The following is a 23,868-nucleotide window of genomic DNA, read 5'->3' on the forward strand; positions in this document are numbered from 1 at the left end:
TGTTTCCAAACTAATCTATTAACCTTGGTCCTAATAAAGGGTCTGGAGGATATTAATTATGAAGAAAGGTTGCGAGCACTGAACTTATTCTCTCTGGAAAAGAGATGCTTGAGAGGGGATATGATTTAAATTTACAAATACCATACAGGTGACCCCACAATAGGGATAAAACTTTTTTTTTGCGGAAGGTAGTTTAACAAGACACGTGGCCACTCATTAAAATTAGAGGAAAATTAAACTATGTAGAGGGTTCTTTATTGTACGAGTGGCAAGGATGTGTAATTCCATTCCACTGGCGGTGGTCTCAGCGGTAAATACAGATAGTTTCAAAAAAATATTATATAAGCACCTGAACGACCACAACATACAGGGATGTACAAGTTAATACTGTCATATAATCACACACATAGGTTGGACTTGATGGACTTGTCTTTTTTCAAACTCACCTACTATGTAACTTTGTAACTATGCAACATCATCTGTGGAGCTGTATGATATTGCCGAGATCAGCAGGGATGTAACTGGAAAATGCAGAACTGTGCCAGGAAGCTGCTGATGTAAAGTCACTGTCATCTTGCCTGCTTGTTGCATTTTTATAATTTTTATACACTTAGATGCTGGCGCCCCCTTCTGTTTATTTTTCTATTTTACATGGCAGTGCACAAGCCATTTTCTACAGCATACTTGACCGCTGTTTTTCATTTCTTATTTTTTTCTATCTTGATGTGCGCACAGGACATAATTGATCACTGGACAATTGATGCACTGGTTGTTTGCAATGTAGTGCACAAAGGTTGTCTAACACATTTGTTACTCCACTAAAACACTAAAAATAACTATTAATAAGGGCTGTTCTACTGTAGATGTCTCAGATATGTCTTATAAGACTGGTGGTCAGGGTGGTAAGGGAGACATCTACCGTAGCTGTCATTAATTGCACTGGGACACAGCCTGCAGTATCTTGCAGCCCAGCTCATTGTGCCTACATGGTTCTGTACTTCTTACCTCTTCTCAATGTGGAAGTTGAAAATTGTCATTATTGTCCTTGGACTAGCTCAGAATGATCCGATCCCTGTCTGAATATTGTATTGAGCCACTGAAATGGGGAATGGATAAGGACGTTTATGACCACCCTTAGTTGTACTGCGAAATTAAAATAGTCTACTGTATATGAAAAAACATCATCATTTCTAAATCATCTAGTGTTTCTCTGCCCTTGTATGTGTGGTATTCTATACTGCAATTTCCCCACAATTTTTGTGGCATATACACTGTATACTTTCATTTCATTCAAATAATTGTACTAAAAGACCACTATTGTGAACAAAATTGTATTTCACAATTAAACAGAGACTGATCTGTGAAACAAAGTAATATTCACTGGGGTTGGGACAATCAGTAACACCTTGATAATGTGCCTTAAATTGTAACTGTAGGCAAAACATTTTTTCTTTGGTGAGCACGGTAAAGGGTAGGAACCTCTGTCAAAATGTTATTGCAATCTGAGTCCCCCAATCAAGGAGGTTTCACTGAACATTCTGTTCCAAAAAAAAAAAAAAACAACAACAGGTGGAGAGACAAAACATCCCCAAAGTTAGGGGAAGCCCACCTTTTCGCTGATGTCAAACGAGCAGCTGCCCCCAATTGGGAGAGTCTCTTCTTTCTCTGTTTAGGTGGTGACTGTAACATTTTATAGCTTTGAAATGTCTTCACTTTCTTTCCAAGTGACAATGTTTCTGCAGACAAATAGTAAAGATGAACCCCCCTTATGAGAGTTGTACAAACACCTTTATTTACTTTTACAGATCATCAAGAAAATGATTGAAAGGAAGCAAGCACAAATAAGAAAAGTATACCCAGGACTATTGTGCTTTAAAGAAGGAGTACGGCAAATACCTATTGAAAGCATCCCAGGAATCAGTATGTTTTATTTTTGTCCAGTAAAACCATGTTTATTCAAAAAAGAAAACACACCTAATGTGCTTGTGACCATGATGCATCATAGACTGTAGACTAGAGCATTCTATGAAATGTTTATTTATCTTGCAGTCTGGGTCCCAGCCAGAGCCTTATGCCCTAGTTATTTTGCAGCTAACTTTAGACTCCCACGCACACGGTCCATCTGCATTTAGTGATGGTTTACACTGGAACCTTGCATACTGTGCATATATCAGGCTTCCAATAGATTCCTAACGATACCCCAAGCACAGATCGCAAACACATTACATTTGCTTGCACCATATCACTTGGTCCTGCAGTACCATGCGATCCCATTGCAGTGCATTTTTAAAAGAAGTGATACACTACTTTTGGTGCGATCCAGTGCAATTTCAACCCTTTCCTGACTTGCCGGGCTGTGTGCTTGGATAAGGGTCTGGTATGGATCTTGGGGAGGGACCCCAACGCCATTTTTTCGGCGTGGGGGTTCCCCTGAAAATCCACACCAGACCAAAGGGTTGGAGGGGGAACCCATGCCATATTTTTTTTTAATTTGCCATGGAGTTCCCCTTCAAGATCCTCAAAGCATTCCAAAGTTGGGTCAGTTAAGACAGCGATCTGACTTTGATCTGACAGTGATAATCAATGGACTGAAGTAGGCTCAAAGCCAGACCAAAGTAGTGCAGGGAGCATTTTCAAAGTTGGATCAACTTGTGTTGGACCAGTTAAGACAGCTCCCGTAGGGAAACATTGATTTTTACACGTCACGGGACATGAGCTCCCAATGTCGGAACATTTGTCATATCAGTGTGAACCCGACCTAAGGCCCTAAAGGCTTAGTTCCCTTTTTTTTCTTCTAAAATCCAGCTCCCCTATGTACCAATATACCATTAATGTACAAGTTTTCTTTGGTTTTAAAAACAAAGCCTTACCTCATACCTGGCTATATTTTGCAGATCACTTCAGAAACTCCCTAGTATATAGACACAGACAGACTGGCCAGTAAGACACAGGAAGGAGTTTACCAGCTGGCCTCATTAGCACACCTTCACCCATAAACTAAGTTTTTACAGCATCTCTACAGGTGTGCATTTGCCTGGCTTCCACAGCATCCCTTCAGACAGGCTCAGGGTACATGCTACATTCCCTGGAGCCACATGCAGCCCACAGGACACCCCTGTTGTAATGCAAGAGCCTGCCTGATTGGATACAGAGTGATTGGATTGATGGTGTGTCCTCCTGTGGTATAGTTTTGGTAAATCTAAAGGAGATTGTACCGAGACTGTTCAATCAGATTGTATAATGCATGGCCACATTTATACACCTAAAATTACCTAGTTGCACTTTCATTGTTATTAATTGTTAATGGAACACCAAATACAAAAGCAAACGCACATTTTGCCACATAAAAAAACAGGTGACAAATACAGTAAAAAAAAACATACAAAAATGTCCCATGAGCTACTTTTCCATGTGTAGTGCAGCCCATTGAAATCAATGAGCTGCCCTATGTGTGTCACTGGAACAACGTGCCAAAGAACATGCACTCCCACAACTCTAGGTGTGAATAGGGCCTGAAAGTGAAATTGATGCGTTTACACAAGAATAATGAGACTCCATTTACATCTGTGTGTTTCCAAATGCATGGCAAACTTCACAGAAAATGAGCGCTTTGCCATGTGTAGCACCTGCTTTGTGCCCAGTATGCAATTGATTTTAAATGACATTCTGAAACAGATCACAAACCAAACCCTACATTCCAGTGGAGTCCATGAGACATAGACTTTAATCATATTTAGAGAATATTTCTATGAAGACCTAAAAATGGCAACCATATTAAAAAAATAAAAATAAATAAAAAAAAAAAACGAAAAGATGATACCTGTTAATTTTCAAAATACATTTACAAAGATAAGGGTCTTTATTTTCAGCATAGCGAATGTGATGTTCAAATCTCATTGAAAGGAAATTGTCACTTAAAATTATGGATCTAAGCATGGTGTTTTAGCTTTGTGAATTGAGTCTAATGTGTTTTCAAGTTCTGGTGATATGCAGATGTCTTACTGTTCCAAAATTTAGGTATAGCTTTTAACTGTTTTGTTTTTCAGAAGAGACCGGTTGGAAGCCGAGTATAAAAGAAAAAAGGTAATCTATATTCATGTTGCATATTAAAGATTTATTTTATCACAGATACTGTATAGTTTACGTACATATTTTTTCATATATATTTAGTTGTGTTTACATAATTTTAGTCCAGATGTCACAGCAAAACTCCATAAAACATTTTAAAAAGAGTTCAAGTATAGCGATTTTTATGGCATTAAAATAGACATTTTTGTTTTGGCGTGCCCCTTGTCAAATAACTTTATTACATGTTTATCCTGCCAGTAGAGTTGTTTTTTCCCCACCTTGCACGTCTCACAGTAGGTTGTCACCCTGGGACAAGGTAGTCTTTGGTGGACATGTATTTTTAAATATACTTTTAAGTAAAAAAGAAAAGCCCTCAAAAACATTACATGCTTTTTAATTCATTATAATTCTCTTTTTTATTTGGAAAAAAAGTTTTACCATGCGGATAACAGCTGACCATTGTTAGCACCCTCGGCAGTCTATTATGGATTGTCCTGTTCAGGAACATTTATAGATTGGCAACTCCTATCCTCATATTGATCAGTAGTTCCAAAAAGTTAGTAACTACTGCAGTAGGGAACAGCCACAAAAAGATACACTATAGGGTCGATTTACTAAAGGCAAATAGACTGTGCCCTCTTCAAGTGCAGTTGCTCCAGAGCTTGGTAAATGAGGTAAATCTTCACTTTGCAAAGAATACCCAATCAGGTGCAAGGAAAAAAAAACAGCATTTTTGCTTGCACATGATTGGATGATGGAAGTCAACAGAGCTTCTGCTCATTTACTAAGCTCTGGAGCAACTTAATTTAAAGAGTGCAACTCTAGTAAATCAACCCCTAAGCATCTTTCCAAATAACAATTCTGTTGATTCAGTGCATTGAAGTTTCTAATAACAATGCTTACGTTACATTAATATTCAAATTGTGCTTTTATGATAACAAGAGGTGTTACATAGGCAGGCTAATTTCTTTTCAGGACTCAAAATAATGCAAATACATAATCAAAACATTATTAATGCCATGTGCATGATGAGTGCACTGTGCAATACATAAACAAAGCATACAAATTGGAATACAGTTTTATACAGAATTTACAATTTCTTTCAATCCGAACATTTGTAATTCCTTTTTTTGGTGGCTTGTTCTAAAAAGTGTAAAATCAACTGATCCACTGGCATAATCAACAGGTTTAGGCATTTTGTCATCCGTGTAGGATAGATTAGTAGACTAAATCTGTGTTACTAATAGTTTTTTGATGGAGCTTTGTGGTGACAGGGTTAGCTCCCTGAACGCCAATCAAGGGTAAAGCATTGTGAGTGTTAGCATAACTGCAGAAGACAGGTTGTTCTCTGCCTGTTTTGATTACCAGGTTTATCTTTTGAACTTAGTAGCAGTAGCATTATTGAAGCTTGATTCTTGATTATCAGTGGCGGTCAAATGAATATTGCAGACCTCAGTTGGGTCTACATTTGAACCCCATGGATAATCTTTATGAAGTAATATAGTGTAGTCATATGCTTCTGCTGTACTATCTTGTTAGATTACATATAGTACTCTGGAATTCCTTTCTAATCTAATAAACAATAGCTTAAATTTTTTTTTAATAAAAACAAGAACAAAAAAATTGACTCAAGCCCAATAAAGGTCCCATATAACAGCTCTGATTTCAGTATCTGAAATCCTATTCTCTTCTCTGGTCTGCAGCGCTTTGCACATCATTTATGTGTTTTTAGTGAACACCTTCACTTAAAGTACTGTAAATCTCATACAAACCAATGGGCAACTGAACATATGAAGAAAAACGTTTTAATTGCCAATGATTGTGAAAGGTTTATTGTTTTTTTGTTTTTTTAAAGTTAGTTTGTATAATTGCCTCTGTATATACCTTGATTTATTTTTCTGTCTTGCTGCTTTTGTCTTTTTTTGTTGTGTTCTTACCTTCTTGTTTCAAGTAAAGAGCCAAAAGATCCAGAACAATTATACAACACACTCAAGAATATTCTGCAGCAGGTAAAGGTAAGCATCAACAAGTATTATACAGAGTTCTGTACCTTGCAGAGTTCTGTGGATAAGTTGCATGTTAGTTAGAACCCAACAAAAAATACCCTTGCAGTAGACCCCAACCTCCCCCCCCCCCCCATCCCACACAACCAGGGTTAATTGCTTATTATGTCTAGGGACTTTGTAATAAAGAGAGACATTTACATTTTACTGTGCTTGTTATGTCTGGCTTTCCACCCCGCTCATTAACAACCAGCTTTTTTTTTTTTCAAATAACGTTTTATTGAAGTTATCATACATCAATTGAACATAGCCCGAGCATTGTGACACACATGCAATGTCAGGACAAAAGTTTAACCAGTATATACTTAGTGTCAACAAAGAGCATTTCATGTAGTGAGGGCTCATGTTTTATATATAGCATAAAGTATCAGTATTTAAATGTGGTCTGCCATCGTCCGTCATTGAATCGAGGAAGATCAGAGAAATAAAAGTAACAGAGGGCAAGACATACAGATTAGAAAGAGAAGGAGGGAGGAGTAAGAAAAGGAGGGGGGGGGGGGGATGGAGGGTAAGGGTAGGGGTCCATCTCTCGGCTCAAGGCGGATCCTCATGGCGGTGCCATTCCTCCCATACCGTATTGTGCATTTCCAGCCTATCTTGTAGTCTAGCTGTCATCTTTTCCATGTCTTAAACATCTTTTATTCTATAGGTCCTTCTGGGGGGGGGGGGGGGGTCTGCCACTTCCAATGGAGAGCAATCAGGCATCGAGCAGCTGTGAGAACATGTCTTAATAATTTTTTGGATGGTTTGGAGATCCGTAGAGGTCAGACCCTTAGTAGTAATAATTTTGGGGGCAGGGGGATCTGCACCCCCAGAAGGCGGAATAGCGGGAGCTGTGTTTACGTCCAAAATGGTACGATCTTGGGGCAATCCCACTATATATGGAAGAGGGTGCCCCTGTCTCCACGGCAGTGCCAGCATCTATTTGAGCAGGAGGGATAGATGGCATGGAGTACCGCTGGCTTCAGGTACCAAAAGTATAAGATTTTATATGCATTCTCCTTGTATAGAGTACAGTAAGAGCTTTTTGCTGCCTGGGACCAGATCATCTGCCATGTTGCTTCCGGAATTTCCTCTCCCAGCACCCTCTCCCATCGGAGCATATAAGCGTGCTTGCCCTGAATGGCAATAGAATAGGAGTTGAGCAGCCGATAGATATGAGATATCAGGCCTTGGCGTGCTGTTCCTTCTAAAATAATGCTCTCAAAGGGGGATGGCGCTGATAATTGAAGACTCGGGCGATGGATTGGGTGTAGTGCCTTATTTGCAGATAACCATAAAATACCTGGCGAGGCAAGTCATGTTTTGTTTGAAGTTGAGTGAAAGATAGCAATTTGCATGATCCATCAGGTGACCGAAGTGAAAAAGATTCTACGTTGCCCAAGGAAGAACCATCTGATGTGTCAGACCGACAGGGCTGTATAAAAAGGAGGATTTCTCTGAGCTGAGCCCGTGAATGCAGGAGAGTTTACGCCAGAGTGATCTAAGTAAGGCTATCGACCCTAGGAGTCTCTCCGGCCCACCTGTGCCTTTGCACTCCAGAGTAAACTATTTGGGTGTGTGGGCGCTAACCAAATCTTCTCTATTTGCGTCCATTTGTTATACGCTCTTTGGGGGAACCAGGAAGTGACTGCTCACAGTTGAGTTGCCTGGTAATACTTCACCAGGTCAGGGAACGCCAGCCCCCCGTCCAGGAGGGAGGCCACCAGTACCGAGCGGGGTATCCTATGTTTCTTATAGTTGCAGACAAAGCATATCAGATCTGCTTGGAGTTTCCTCGGTTGTCCATAGGGGACTGGGATGGGCAACGTCTGGAACAAATACAGGAGTTTGGGGAGGATAGTCATCTTTACCGATGCCACTCTACCCAAGAGGGAGATGTGGTGGGTTTTCCATTTCTGTAGGAGATCTCGTATATGGCAGAAGATGGGGGGGGGGGGAATTTGCTTGGTATAAGGAGGTGTAGAATGGTGTAAGTTGGACTCCTAGGTATTTCGGGGCTGCGGTCTTCCAGTGGTATGGGAAGCATTGCTGTAGGTGTTGCGTTTCCATGTTCGGTATGTTAATCGGGAGTGCTTCTGATTTGGTAGCATTAATTTTGTAGCCTGATAGGGCCCTATACATATCCAGCTCAGCATGCAGGTTGGGCAATGATACCCTAGGCTGGGTGAGAGTGAGTATAATGTCGATCGGGAATAATGCTAGTTTGAATTCATTCCCTCTAACGATATACCTCGGATGTTCGGGTTTTTGCGAATGGAAGCCGCAACAACCAGCTTTTACTGCACTCTGATTGGGCAAAACGTTGCCTAAACAGGGCGCAGAATGCACTGTGAGCCACGCAGTGTATTGCAGGACGAACACCTTGCAAATTTGAGTGTTCTCGAATGGAGCGAACAGCCAATGTTCGGCCCAAACTCATGCTAGGGCCAAACGTTCGCCCAAGGAAACACCCTCATGGCTAACAGAGGACAGAATTAGAAATAGACTTGAAAAACGTAACATTATCAAGTAATTGGCAGACCATTGTTCCTAATTTTTACTAACAGTCTACTGATTGGAATGGTACCAGCTGATTGGAGAAAAGCCAACGTAACACCAATATTTAAAATAGGGCCAAGATACATCCCTGAGAATTACAGACCCGTTAGCCTAACATCAATTGTATGCAAGCTCTTGGAGGGGATGATAAGGAACTATACACAAGATTTTAGTAATGACAAGGGTATGATTAGCAGTAATCAGCATGGATTCATTAAGAATCTCCTAAACGGGGCACGTTTAGGAGATATTAATTTTACCTACAGTTAACCTTTATTATAAGCTTACCTGTGTAGTTAAAAATCACACATGAGAGTTTACTACTGGTTTAGGCCAAATTTAATAAGTATAAATGTAAAAAAAAAAAAAAGAAAAAAAGCCTGTGCCCTAGCCAAAATCCTAACGTGATTGTAAAACTTAAGAAGAGTTATATTAAAGCGGGACTGCACTGCGGAAAAAAATATTAAAAGCCAGCAGCTACAAATACTGCAGCTGCTGACTTTTAATAAATGGACACTCACCTGTCCCGGGGTCCAGCGATGCCGGCAGCCGAGGCCGATCGATCGCTCGGCTCTCGGCTGCTGCCGCCACCATTCTAGGTGAGGGAATCAGGATGTGAAGCGAAGCAGCTTCACTTCCTGGTTCCCTACTGCGCATGCGCGAGTCGCGCAGCGCAATAGGAATTGTCCGCGCTGTCTCTGGGACCCGTGTGTGTCCCAGCAGACAGCGCGCAGGGTCAGGAAGAGCCATAGACTCCCGTGGGAGTCTATGCCCGGAAGTGGGTGTAAATACCTGTCTTTGACAGGTATCTGCACCCCCCTCCCCCCTGAAAGGTGCCAATTGTGACACCGGAGGGGGGGAGGGTTCCGATCAGCGGAAGTTCCACTTTAGGGTGGAACCCCGCTTTAAGTTTTAAAATGTGTTTTTTACTTTAAGGCTGGGTTCACAGAGCTGCTGGATGTGGCTCGCAGCAGGGGTCCGGTTCTCTGTTTCAGGGATGAATCAGGGACAAATTTTTGCCTAAATTTGACCCCAGAACGGGGCCAAAGTGCAAGCCGCCATGGAGATATGTGAACTGGCTCCATAGAGAGCCGGTCACAATCTTCTGTCATGTGAATTGGAGGCGGTGGATACCTGCATTCAATTCCTACTAGTGTGAACCCAGCCTAAGTAATAAAGAGGTTTTGTACAACCAACAATGAAACTTAAAATAAATATAACCAGTCTGATCTTAAAGCATATCTAAACTCAAAACAGAAAAAAAGTATACATTGCAGCTTGCACACACGACTTACAAGTCCATAAATAGGGTGACTGTATTCATTATCTTTTTCTCCATTTTTTTTTTCTTTATTTTTACCTGGTGACCCTGTGAATACCACACTTGGAAAAATTTACACTTTTGTCTACCACAGTATCTATGGGGGCAGCCATGGTTGACACACAAGCTGGACATCAAACATGTCTGCTGCGTTCATCTCCAATACACAGTGGATTAACTGGACTACTAGTTTACAAAAGAAAGATAACATTGTTGCCTTCTATGCTCACAGGACTTGAGAAGGACACAACATTTCTGGCAAGATTATTTTCTGTACTTGCTGAAAATGTTCTTAGCCTGGAAACACACTTATGTGGCCACCAAGTATAAGGAATGGGGAACTGCAGAAGTTTACATTTTTTGGGGTATAGAATTTGTTTTTGTGCAGCAAACATTTTTTTCAGTTTGGAGAATCTGGAGCTCTGTAAGAGATTTCTCCTTACTTCCTGTCCTGATGACAATGAAATAAAAGCATTGTTTTTTTTTTGTGGAAGACTAGAACCCCTGGCAGCTTTTTATTTCCGTGTTGTTGCTGTCTGTTAAAATTTGTTCTCAGAGGGACAGAAAGTGATGAGAAATGTCTCTAAAAAGATCAGCATGTAGCACTGAAAATCCGACAGCGGTTCTAACCCTCCCCCTACTTCTTAGCTGGATATGCATTTTCATTTTCTGCAGCTTAGACTTTAATGTAATGTAACTACTGTTTTGTTATGAGGTTCATCTTAACCATCAGTCAGATCCAAGCGTATCCTACCAGAGATGAGCCTAGTTCCATAAGCCAAATTAGCTTTATTGTTTACAAATAAAGATTAGTGACTTTTTGTCTTAGTACATAACAATCCCTATGTTTTTATCCTAATATAGTAATCCTTATGGCTTTCCCTTTAATTCAAGAGTCACCAAAGTGCTTGGCCATTCATGGAACCTGTGAAAAGAACAGACGCTCCCGGGTACTATGAAGTTATACGATTCCCCATGGGTAATAATGTTAACGTTTTTAATGTATTGATTTTATTATAAATGTGTTGATTCATCTGTATGGATATCTCCTCTCATTATGTGCATAATAGTGTAAAGTAGAACAGGTAGTAGTATTAATTTCATGGCACCCACTTAGATTGCTTTAGAGTGAAGCTGTCATTTTTGATTATTCAGAGCAAATTATTAGTTTATTTTTTAAATAGCTCAAATTCTATACATTAAAACTTACCCTGTCTGTGCTCCCCATTTGTCTTATCCTCCAGCAGGGGCCCTGAGTGAAAAACCCTGTGTAAGCTCTGCATTAGCATTTGCACAAGTCTAGGAAACTCCACTTGGCTCAAGCTTGGTGATTCCTCACTGAGACACTGGTCACTGTATTGAACAAAGAAGTGTAGCTCAAGGAAAACACCGCTCTGATCAGTGTAGCTGCTAGGAGGATAGTAAACGACACACCCAGTCCAGGTGCTCTGGCTTAGGATGTCCTTTCAACAGCCCAGACAGGAACAAACAAAATCAAAGCATAAAGGAGCCAGCACTTCGGGAGATAAGGTCTTGATAATTTTATTCCAATATGACTATGTACAAAGTGCTGAGTGCTAACGCGTTTCGATGGGATCCTTGTTCACAGCACTAAAGCGAGGAAGAGAAGACAATCTCATGCTCCCCATACCTGGAAGTACTGTATATTTCACAGGGCTTTTGGCTGGTTAGTAGCAGGGGAAATATGGAGAAAGTAAATATTTAAAACAGAGGGTGCCCTGAATGGGCAAAGTAACAGGTTTTACCTAAATAGGCAAAGGGACAATTTTACTTAAACTTAAATTTTAGATAGTTTATTGTATCCAGATTCAAAACATTTTTCTTGTGATTTCATGCTGTGCAACCTCCCTGTTCCTTCAATGTATGTGGGTGAAACCTAGGGTTGTAGCCTAGGGCTGTACTAGAACATACTGGTCTGCATTTTCACTGGTTCATATCTAGATCCATTCTGAATGCAAAATACTTATAACTAAAGACGTTTAGCAAGGACTGCCTTAAATACTTGAAAAGTTGGTTGAGTCATCCAGTAGGCTGTGTATTCTTGGTCAGTTGCATTGTGAAATTTTTAATCCCCAGTTTTCAAAGCTTGAAGATAAATTGAATGGACTTTTTCTCTAGCATAAATGACAACATTTCACAGATAGCAATAAAGAGGGTCTAAATTGTACGAATAGGACTACTGTAATGCCACGTACACACGATCGGAATTCTCATCGGAAAAAGCTCTGATGGTTTTCCCGACGGAATTCTGATGGAATTTGGCTCAAGCTGTCTTGCCTACACACAGTCACACCAAATTCCAGTCGTTTATAACGCTGTGACGTACAACACGTACGACGGGAAAAAGCTCTAATGGTTTTCCATTACTAGACTATTGGCTATTATAGGCTATTGGACTAGAAAAAGGAAGTCCAATATCCAGTAGCCAATAGCTTCTGTCTCGTAATTCAATCTGAGCATGCGTGATTTTTGGCGTGTGGGAATTGCATACACACGATCGGAATTTCCGATAGAAAGTTTTTCCATCAGGAAAATTGAGAACATGCTATCAAATTTTTGGCTGGCGGAAATTCGGACAGCTAAATTCCGATGGAGCATACACACGATCGCATTTTCCAATGAAAAGCTCTCATCGGTCTTTTTCTGGCTGGAATTCTGATCGTGTGTACGTGGCATAAGGCTGAATTCACACCTATGCAGTTTTAGTGCTTTTTGCATTTTGCGGATTTGCACTACAGTCAATTTAACATGGTTTCCTATGGAACATGTTCTATAGTCCAAATCTGCAAAATGCACTAAAACTGCATAGGTGTGAATCCAGCCTAATAGATTAGTCAGACATTAGGCCCGCTTCACAGGTATGCATTTTTTTAGTGCATTTTCAGTTTTGCAGAAACACAATACAGTCCATTTAACATGGTTTCCTATGGGTCATGTTCACATCTGTGCATTTTATGGAAAGCGGCAAGAACTTTTTTCTGGTTTTTGGTTCCATAGACGTCCATGGATCAAAAACCTGTATTGAAAAACACAGAATGCACCTGGAATATGCAAACTGCAACCTGCATAGGTGTGAACCAGGCCTAAGACCATGAATCACTACTGAACTGTAAAAAGCAGGTCTTGTGGCACTACTGGGTCACATATGCTTGAGCAGTGGTCTGCACTGGGGTAACAATATCAATGAAGTTGAATGATTACCATTTAGAATGCAGAGCTGTTGCAGGTCATTAACATAACATACTGACTTCTGGTCACATGACCCAGAACTGAAGTGCCATGAGACCTTTCTAATACAGTAAGCTTCTGATTATCTTATGCTCTTCTAATGCCACCCTAATGTACAGGCCATTTATTAAAGTGAATCTAACTTTACAGGTTCAGTCTGCTTTAGAGCCAGTTTACAGAACCCGTATCATGGGTAAGCTGTAGGAGGTGATGCCTTTCGAAGATCATATCCTCGCCATTAATACAATTCAATAACTTAACCTAAATAACTTCATTAAGCATTTTCTATTATTAATAATAAAGGATGTCTTCCCTCTAAAGTTAAAAGCAGAATCCCCCCTTCCAGGTCAGTGTTTGATGTCAGCTCTGCTATGTTCCCCAAAAATGTGCAGGTTCCATTTCGTTTAGGGAAAGCCGTTAAAGTGAATTGGATAGCTTTCAATGTTCAGATCATTGCTTTGCAAAGCCCAATGAACATCTCAGTACACCCTTTCAAACTTGGTTGTTGTGGGGTTTCTTGGCAGGTGCATAGTGCCTCCTTTTTGACATCTGTGTAATTAGCTCATCTATGTACTGATGTATTTTCCTTACCATTTGCAATCATACTTCAACTTCAGTGATTATAACATATAGTGACATCACATGTTGCAGCTTGTTAAACATTCAGTTTGTGTATATATAATATATATATTTTTTATTTTTAATGCAGACCTGAAAACCATGAGTGAACGGGTGAAGAACAAATATTATGTGACTAAAAAGTTATTCATGGCAGACTTGCAGAGGATCTTTACAAACTGCAGAGAGTACAACCCGCCAGAAAGTGAATACTTCAAGTGTGCAAACATCCTGGAGAAATTCTTCTATACTAAAATTAAGGAAGCTGGACTCATAGACAAATGAGGAGTGACAGCAGTCTGTTACGTGCCTACTATTGCTGGCCCACCTACTTTTCTGTGTAATATACTACCTTAAATATTTGCACTTGTTTTAGTACATGCTAACCCTTATCATACTGGCTATTTTTTAGCAAGCTGATTTTTTAGCATTTACCTCTTTTGTTATGTCTTTTTTTTACAGATTTTATTAGAAATGGTGCTTTAAAGTTTTAGAGCAGAGTATATATGTAATGTTGACCTGAACTGTTTTGTATATTTAGAAGTGTTTTGTATAAAAATGTAAAATTAGGAATTGATGTGGCTTCTTAACCACTATACATATAGCACTCTTTAGCTTTGAGTGATAATAAGTTACAGATTTGCTTATGCTGGTCATAAGTTAAAGCATATTCTACTTACTCCCACTTTAATTACAATGCAAACACTAATATTTGGCTTTAGAATGTAGGTGTTGGGGTGGGGGCGTGACCGACACGTGGACAAGATGGATTCATAAGAGCAGATCTCCTTGCATCGGACCGATCAACTCACGCATCAGTCTGCTTTCCACCGGCTATCTCAGCATCCCCGAGCTGTGCCAGCACACCCGCCAGCCCCGTGGAGCAATGTCACTTAAAAGAAAGTAGGTGTTCCTGCCATGTGGCATCTTGTTTCAGTCTCCTGGCTGTCTTGTAAGGTTGCAAGGGGATGTGACACTTTTCAGACTGATATGACATCATTCTCCTCAAAATAATGTGACAGCTATACATACGTAGCAGCACACTCACATGGGAGCCTCCGCTGTTTGCTATGAAATCACTCCCTTGCTGTTCCTGAATGCTGCCAGATTTTCCTCACTAGAAGGGGAGCAATTCAATAGAGACTAGCAAGTGGTCTGTTAGTGATTCCGATGCTGGCGAATTGTCGCAAATGCCAAGAATACCAGTGTGACTTGCCCCTTAGACCGTCTGCTTTCAGAAGAATGTTATTTTTAGAGCTGGGCAGTGAAGGATTGATTCTCTTGCAGTTTCAAAAAATTTTTGTGAAAAAAACAATTGTACTTGATCACATTCCATTGTACTCGCTGTTTCTTGTACCTATAAAAACTGGTAAACATGCTGGAATTAGAAGCCAGCTATGCAATAGAGGATTTTAGGCTAAAATGCTCATTCACAGGGCACTAAATGTAAAGGAAAAAGTTTGGGGTAGGAGGGAGTGGGATAGAGCGCAGCAGATTTTCTGTAGGAATTACTAGCAAAGAAAATTCATGAAATCAGCGCTTTTGCATTATAAAACATAAAATGCTTAAGGGCTCATCCACGCCAGCTTGCATGCTAAAACTGGCTGTTTTAGCGTGTGGGCTGGTGTCCGTTGTGTAGAGGAAGTGAGGGGCGGCGCTCTTTACCCTTTTTTTAAAAGTACTCTTTACCCTTTTTTTTTGATTTTTTTAACTTTATTGAAATGTCACAACATTGCATTAATTTAATGTGTTGCACCACAACTCTGCTTTGGTGCGATGATCAACAGTGACCTCAGGTGCACTGTAGCCCATTTCAAGGCAGCCTTGTGGTGTGAATTAGACCCCTTTTACACTGAGCCACACTGGGCGTTAGTGGTAAAGTGCACTTAACCAATGTTTTAGCGGGGCTTTTCAGCTGCTAGCGGGCACTTTTAACCTCCGCTAGCAGCCGAGGAAAGGGTTAAATGTGCTTGAAAAGCGCGGCTGCCGAATCGCTTCGGCAGTGGCAGAGGCAGAGCAAAATAGTACAAGAAAAGATTCTCACATGTATTACTGTTTATGCAGCCTAACTACATTACAGCAATAAAAAAACAAAGTGAACTCTAGGCAAATGGCTAATGTCACAGTTGATATATATATATAATGTCTTTTCAATGCTGTCAAGCCACTTTTGTGATTCATACACCTCCGTCAGACAGCCCAGATAAAAGGGTTAAGCCTGGTACACACGGGCTGAATATCGGCAGGTATTGGCTTGTACAAAAATAACTGGCTGACAGTCGGCTTGTGTGTACATCAGCCTGCCTGATAGAAACTGACTGAACGGCTGGCTTTTATCGAATGGGCATGTTGGGAAACCAGCATCCGATCATTATCCGATCAGAACTGGTGTGTTCTGGCAGTGGAGCAGTCCCCCTCTCAGAACACAATAGCTCAAACAATAGCTCAGTGAGAAGATCACTGTACTATCATTGCATAATTAGTACAGCAAGCTCCTCAGTTTTTTTTTTTTCGATAAGCCCACTGGGTTGAAAAAAATAAAAATGAAAGTGTGTAGCAGGCTTTAAACTAATTTCTCTGAGTTAAATAATACAGTGGTGTCCCCTCCCTTCCTGTAACCTGCGAACTGGACAATAAAAGAGCAGCAACAAAACAATAAGAAGTACATAAAAAAAAAATGTATAGCTGTTTTCTCATTGAAGCTGCATGTACATTCATTCTGTGTGAATGGAGCAAAATCGAATGTTCTCTGTAGTTTGAGTGTGTGAATGTGAAAAATACCGCATTTGAGACACTAGATGGAGCTGATGGGCTTGCTTATTTCAGATGATAATCAGTGCCATCTAATGACCATAATGAACTTTTCTGCATTCATACATTTGAACTGCAAAGACTATAGCCTGAAATTCTCACAGAACAAATTTCCATGCAGCTTCGATGGATGAGCAGCTATGCCATTTTTTTTATAAATACACCATCAAGCCTTTTAGGCTGCTTTCACACTGGGGCGGTATTCAGGCGTTACAGCGCTAAAAATAGCGCCTGTGTAACGCCTGAAAAAAACCGGCCCCTTTAACTCCAGTGTGAAAGCCGGAGGGCTTTCACACTGGAGCGATGCGCTGGCAGGACGGTGAAAAAAGTCCTGCTAGCCGCATCTTTGCAGCGGTGAAGGAGCGGTGTATTCACCGCTCCTATACCGCTCCTACCCATTGAAATCAATGGGACACCGCGGCAATACCGCCGGCAAAGCGCCGCTGCAGCGGCGCTTTGCGGGCGGGTTTAACCCCTTTTCGGCCGCTAGCGGGGGTTAAAACCACCCCGCTAGCGCCCGCACACCGGCCCTAAAACGACGGTAAAGCGCCGCTAAAAATAGCGGCGCTTTACCGCCAACGCTGCTCCCACCCCAGTGTGAAAGCAGCCTTATTCTACTCTCTCTTCATGTCGACACATGTGCATGCAGCAGAGCCTGATTGGCCCCTCTCAGTTGGAATTTTGCTGTGGAAGGGAGGACAGAGGCTGATCCCAAAACAGATTTGGGGTGTTTATCAAACATTTATTTATTTTTAAAGGAATACGCAACTGCAATTATACTTTTTTTTTTATATCTGCTCAGAGTTCAGTTTAAAAAGTAACCGGGGCTGATGAATGCAACATTGTCGAATATGGTCAGTGTTGGCCCTTGTACACACGGTCGGAGAATCCGTCGGAATGTGTCCTATCGGACTGTGTTGTCGGATAATCCGACTGTGTGTGGTATGCATCGGACTGATTCCGTCGGAATATCCGTCTGACCCAATTTTCCAACTTGTTGGAAATATTTCCCGACCAACTGGTTCAATCGGACATATTCCGATCATGTGTAGAGAATTTTGAGAATTTTGATCGGACCAAGTGCCACGCATGCTCAGATCAAATTCCTACATCAAAGCTATTGGCTACTAGCCTGAACGTAGTCCCGTCGTAATGTCATCACGTTCTGAATGATCAGATTTTTCGACAACTTTGTCCGACCGTGCGTATGCAACAGTTTCGGACAAGATCCGACGGGCAAAATCCGACGGATTTGGTTGTCGAAATCTCCGACCGTGTGTACAGGGGCTAGGAGACACTGCTGGATTTCCCATTGGGTGAATGGCTATCAGTGAAAGTTTTTCAAAATTGTGGCAAATTTTCCACCAGGTTTTTGAAGGCACTAAGCAACAAATGTTCTGCAAATGATTCATGTATCAATAAGCCCTTAATTCTCTTGTTCTCCAGTATGTTTTATATTAACAGATGACAAATAGCGGTGAGAGAAGACGTAAAGAGTATGTAAAGTCATTTTCTTTCCTTAGTTTTAGATATAGTAGGGTTAAAACCCAGTTTGTTATTGCAGTCTGTGTCCCATTGTGGATATTTCCTGATACTTTCTGTCTCTGAGATGCAACAGGAAGTGAGAGGAAATCTGTAAAAAGTGAGAGGAAGTTGCCCTTTAGACAGATGTCACTTGAACAGGCATTCTCACTAAGAGCTTCTGTACACCAGATGTATTTAACATAATTAAAAACACATCAAATGCAGGTCACCAAATTCTAATTTATCTCCATGGTACAGTGTGGACGACAGTTCCGAGGCTGTGTCTGGCCTACTTGGCATTGCATTTCTCTGACTGCAGCTTGCTTGCATTGCAGGTCAAGCATAGCCTTTTGCGTGTTAATGTGTGTGTTTGAGCTTCAATGTTTTTCAATGCAAAAGTCAGCATCTGGCAGCAATGCCTGTTTTGATGACAAGTGTTAAATTTAGATTTCCTGTCACTTTCTATCTCAGAGGATACACAGATGACAACATAACCCTGACAAAGGCTCTAACCCTTCCCTGCTCTGTCTAAAGCTAAAAGAGAAGGTTTGGGCTAGACATATACTTTAACAAAGTGTTTGCTTACTTATGACATCCAGATTCTTACTTATATTTTCCAACCAGTACGTGGAAAAAAAGTTTAGAATCTGGTTAGTTCCCATTGGATTCTTCCTTCAGACACTTACAAATGAGTCTCAGAATTCTTTACAACCTACCTCTACTCTACACCAACTGTATTCAGAATAAGTGCCATGACAGGCATGGGTATAGCTGCCTTAGGGTCATGGATCATCAGCTGCTAGCTGACTTTAGCGCTGATCATGAGCAGTACTTCCATTTTGTGCTTCTCTGGGTTGTGTTTTTGCAAAACATTTTAAAAAGGTACTTTTTCTACCTGGATTTTCTTTTTTTAAATATTGAATTAGCACTGCTACAGTATCATGCAGTTCTCAATTGTAATCAAAATCTATAATTTATGCAGTATATTTTTATGCTATTGTGTAATTGCCTATAGATTGTTACAGTGTCCATATCCAATTGACATTATTACACAGAGATGCCCTTAAAAGACACTTTATATAATTTGTGTTATATATACAAAAGAAAACCTAGTGCTCAAGGCACGGTGTGTCCCCTCTGGATTTTAAAAGGCAGACCAGGTATTCATGTAAAAAAATGTATATATGTATTGAAATCACACAGTAAAATTGCATTAGCAAGAAGGGTATAATAATCAAGTATATATATATACATCATACAATGTTAGTAGCAAAAAAATTTGATACAAACATTGGCATAGATCTCAGCTACCCTATGTGCGTTAATGGGCTGGCGAGAGTACATGCTACAAAATGACGCCTGACATGTTTCGGACCGTGGTAGTCCTTCCTCATTGGCTTAATGTCATTTGGGGAATCACAAAGTGTTCTACAATATAGATACAATTTAGTAAGAAACATACTATGTATTTAAAAATCTTTTCTCATAATTTTGCTCTTAGCAAAAAGCTAGTAAAAATCTAACACTGATTGAGTGACCAAAATTTACTTGCAAAAAATACTTTTAGAACTGTACAACCTAATGCCTACACTGGAAAATATATTATTGACACATTTTCATAGTTTGGAGATTTTGTATTTTATGGAGTTATTTTTGCTTACTTTGATTACACAAGGATGTTATATTACCTCCCAGCAGTCGAATGATTAACATTATCTTATTCAAATGTACTTGTGTGAGAAGCCTTGAGTAGAAGCTTCTGTTCTCTGTCACCCAATCTATCCAGGACAATGAAGCCGAACAGCAAGTAAATTGTATGCAACTCATGAGTCTGAAAACTCCATCTGAGGCTTCTAAATCCACTTCTGCTCTGTGATAGAACCCCTTAGGCTGCATTCACACCTGAGCGTTTTTTGTGGCGGTTTTTTACCGCGATTTGCGGCGTTTTTTACCGCGATTCGCTGTGTTTTTTACCACGATTTGCGGCGTTTTTTACCACGTTTTTTACCGCGATTTGCCGCGAATTTGTGCAGGGCAAAAGGTCACCAATGTTAAAAGAAGAAAAATGCCCAAATCAGCCCGATTCGTGCGACAAAAAAGGGTCCAGAACTTGTTTGAGCTTCAGGCGTAGGGCTTCAGGCAACTTGGAGTGGAGATGTGAACCATCTCCATTGAGAATAATGGATTTTTTCCCCTCCAGCGTTTTGTAGCTTCAGGCGTCAAGCTACAAAACACTCAGGTGTGAATGGGGTCTTAAAGTTCCACTGTTCGGAAAGCATATACGGTACATGCTTTTGCTGAGAGTCAAACACCATTCGAACTTTTATTTTTAATTTTGAATAGAATGTGTTTTTTATTTACTGTCCTGATAACCATTTGTAATTTAATCTGTCATCATACTTATGGGCTGAATATTTGTTGCAAGATGATGACAAACCTGGAAGTAGTATAATACCTGGGATTGGGGGGGGGGGGGGGGTGGTGAATGGAATTTGGTGGTCACTGGGGGGGGGGGCAGAAAGAGAGGTGAAACACATAAACACAGCAATAAAACGTATCTAGCAAAGTGAGGAATCATTAAAAGTTATTTTAGGTTCACCACTGATGGTTTAATATGGCCTTACTTTGTGTTATGATGTCAGCTGTCCCTAGTGAGAAATCGGCAGCAAAAGGTTTTTACCTTTCCTTATGCCATCCAAAACTTGGCTGTAAAGCAGAACTCCAGTATTTTTTTAGCCTGCAGATTTTAAAAAAATAGCTTGGAGTTCTGCTTTAAAGCTAACGTTTGGGACATGCGATTATTGCCAGCAGGTGTTCTAGCCGCTAGCAATAATCTCTGTGTTCTTCCGGCAGAGACAGTGTAGATGTCTCTCTCATACAAGAGGTGTGTTACTGGCCAGATCACCAGGGGAAAAGAGAGGGGAAAAAAGCCTAAAGAGAAAACAAATGCCGCCACCACATCTAATGATAGATAAGCTGCAATATACATCACATTTTTGTTTTTTCTGTTTAATACCGCTTTAATATTGATTGTAATGGGCATATAGAAGGTTAAAGACTCTAAAGCACTGTAGTCTTTTAAAGGCTTGACAGTCCACAGATGGGTTTGTTATCTATTTTTGACATTGGCATGATTTCTACATTTACCCATAACCAGAAATAGTTAAAGTGGGCAAAAATCATGACTGGTTGGAGCCGTATTGTCATTTGTGGAAACCTATTGTGAAAAATGAAGGCTGCAATTGCTGAGCTCTCCTTTGTTGGGCCCATTTACACCAGGTATGGTGGGAATCAGTAGACTCCTACCACTGGGATCTACAGTGTGGCTAACCCCTGCAAATGCAGCCTCATGATCTGTACACACAATCAGACTTTCTGTCAACAAAACCGTGGATTATTTCCGCAGGATGTTGGGTCAAACTTGTCTTGCATACACATGGTCACACAAATGTTGGCCCAAAATTCCGAACGTGAGAACGCGATGATGTACAAGACGTACGACGAGCCGGGAAAAAGGAAGTTCAATAGCCAGTGCGGCTCCAGTGGACTTTTGTGCTAAGGACTTGTGTACACACGATTGGACTTTCTCACAACAAGTTTTGTTGGTGGAAAATTTGAGAACCTGCTCTCTGAACTAGCCAGTAACACACCTCCTGTGTTAGTGAGACACATCTTGAAAGGAATGAGCACAGGAAGCACAGCAGACAGCTGCATTGTCAATCGGGGGTGGTATTGTTAAATGTATTAGCAGATTTAAATACACTAACAAATTGAAGCCAAACTCCAGCTCACACTTTATAATCAGTTACAGCAAACAGTTTTTTTTTCCCTTTTGGGATAAAGCTTTTCCATGAATAAATAAAAGCTGAGCGTTTTCACCTTTGACAGTGTTAAATGGCTTGTGTCATCCATGTAAACTGATACATTCTGCTGGAGAGCTTGTACTTTTTAAAAACAACAGACTTGCTGGCCAGAACACCAGATGAAAATAGAAGAAAGAAAGCCTAAAAAAAGAATTAGTAATCTGCAATATAATAAATGTTTGCTTTTGGGATAAATAACACTTTAACCCAGAAGTATTGTTTTTCTGAGTCACCCTGTAGCATAGTTTTATAACCTACAAGTAGATATACCATTATTGACAATAATAATGATTGTCAGTAATATTGGCAATGCGGTTTATTTAATGAAGTGCAATCAATGAGCAGTGTTACCACCCTGTCTGTGGATATGGTAGTGTTAAGCTGGCCCCATACACCAGTAGAATTTTGTTTGATCACTGGTATGGAAATTCTGAAAAATCTCAAGTTTGATCTTATAATCAACTAATTTTGTTTGAAAGGCCCTAAAATTTCATCCAGACCTGCTACTTGAATGCAAACAGGTTTGTGACTAGAACACGTGCATTGCAATATGTTGAGTTTTTCCTGAATGGAAACCACATTCACTGTTCGAATTCTGGTAATTCAAGTAAAATCTTCAATCCTGCTTTTCTCATTACTATGGTTGAAAATGATTGTCGATTTGACCCCACTAACCATTATAAAATACAACTAACCTAAAATGAAAATTTTCCAATTACATTCTACTAGTATATGGCTGGCCTTAGTACAGGGGTGCTCAACCTGTGGCCCTCAGATCCCTTTGATGTGGCTCAGAGACTTTGAACCAGGAAAGTGCATGCCCAGGGTTGCAACCCATTGATTGCGATCTGGGCTTGCCGACTTGCCATCCCAGAGCATCAGAATGCATTGAGCCAGCAGCGGAGGAAGCAGGCGGCCACAGAGAGAGCAGGAGCTGCATAAGCCAATGCTTCCTCTGTAGTTCCAACTCCTGTCCGAGGCAGTGATACCAAGTGCAGGTCACCCGGGACCTTTCTAGCAGCCTGCAGAGCGATGCCAGCAGAAGCTGGAAGAGGGAAAAAAGTCAGTGTATTAAACACACATACACTGTGCTTTTGTAACGGGCATATTAGCACTTATAAAAGAGGTTGTAGTCAGAGTCTGGATATTGAGAATGACGCTTTAACCTAACTACGGCATCCTGAGGTGAGCCATGGTCGCGTAGGACAGTATGCTTAAAAGAGGGCATACCCTGAGACTGAAATGAGAAATATATGGGGTACAGGTGGAAGGGAACTCGGAAATGCTAGCCGACGAGACTGTAGGGCAGGAGGGGGGATTATAAGCCCCCAAACTCCTCATACAAACTCGTGCTAGCCAATGGCCAGCCTTCTAACTTAACTATTAAACTGCTTTCACACTGATCTGGGGTGCAGTGCAGTGCACTTGCAGCTTTCCTATGGGTTAGCTGCACTGAGCCATAGACTATTATATCTTGCAGGTTGGATGCACTTCTTAAATGTGCAACAAAACTGTCTCACCAAAAATTGCAGGAGTTGAGGTGAGCTTTCAGAAAGTGCACCACACCCACAAGATATAATAGAAGTACACTGCTGCACCCACAGAGCGGGCAAACCGCAGAGCATCAGTGTGGAAGCAGCCTTATAGGGATCTCAGGGCAGTAAGGGCTCATTTATATTTGCAGTTGGGGGGGGTAAAACCCCATAGTTGAGACGCATTTTTACCACACTCTCCCCCCAACCAGTTGTGTAGTGTCAGAGGTTTCAATGGCGGCACCACCCCATGCTCCAGGGGGCCTGTTTTACACAGA

The 23,868-nt window shown here is 40.8% G+C and overlaps 1 protein-coding gene across 4 annotated transcripts in view; it reads left to right on the plus strand.

Annotated features, from left to right (window-relative positions):
* KAT2B (lysine acetyltransferase 2B) overlaps positions 1-19,816 on the plus strand; it is a 116,976-nt gene extending 97,160 nt beyond the window's left edge. Inside the window, exons 14-18 of one of the 4 annotated variants that reach the window (XR_013277547.1) lie at positions 1,806-1,920; positions 4,047-4,083; positions 6,020-6,083; positions 10,858-10,972; positions 13,952-13,969. Coding sequence is in view for 3 of the 4 variants with exons in the window: in XM_077491406.1 (XP_077347532.1) it covers positions 1,806-1,920; positions 4,047-4,083; positions 6,020-6,083; positions 10,888-10,972; positions 13,952-14,145 (495 nt within the window). In the remaining variant the exon portion in view is untranslated. Of the gene's footprint in view, positions 1-1,805; positions 1,921-4,046; positions 4,084-6,019; positions 6,084-10,857; positions 10,973-13,951 lie in introns of all 4 variants that reach the window. The other 3 variants (XM_077491407.1, XM_077491408.1, XM_077491406.1) reach the window with 3 other exon arrangements.
* Positions 19,817-23,868: the final 4,052 nt, after the last annotated feature.

This window comes from Lithobates pipiens, unplaced genomic scaffold (genome assembly GCF_037356315.1).
Source record: "Lithobates pipiens isolate NorthernLeopardFrog02 unplaced genomic scaffold, aLitPip1_a1.2 Scaffold_19, whole genome shotgun sequence".
Classification (NCBI taxonomy): Eukaryota; Metazoa; Chordata; class Amphibia; order Anura; family Ranidae; genus Lithobates; species Lithobates pipiens.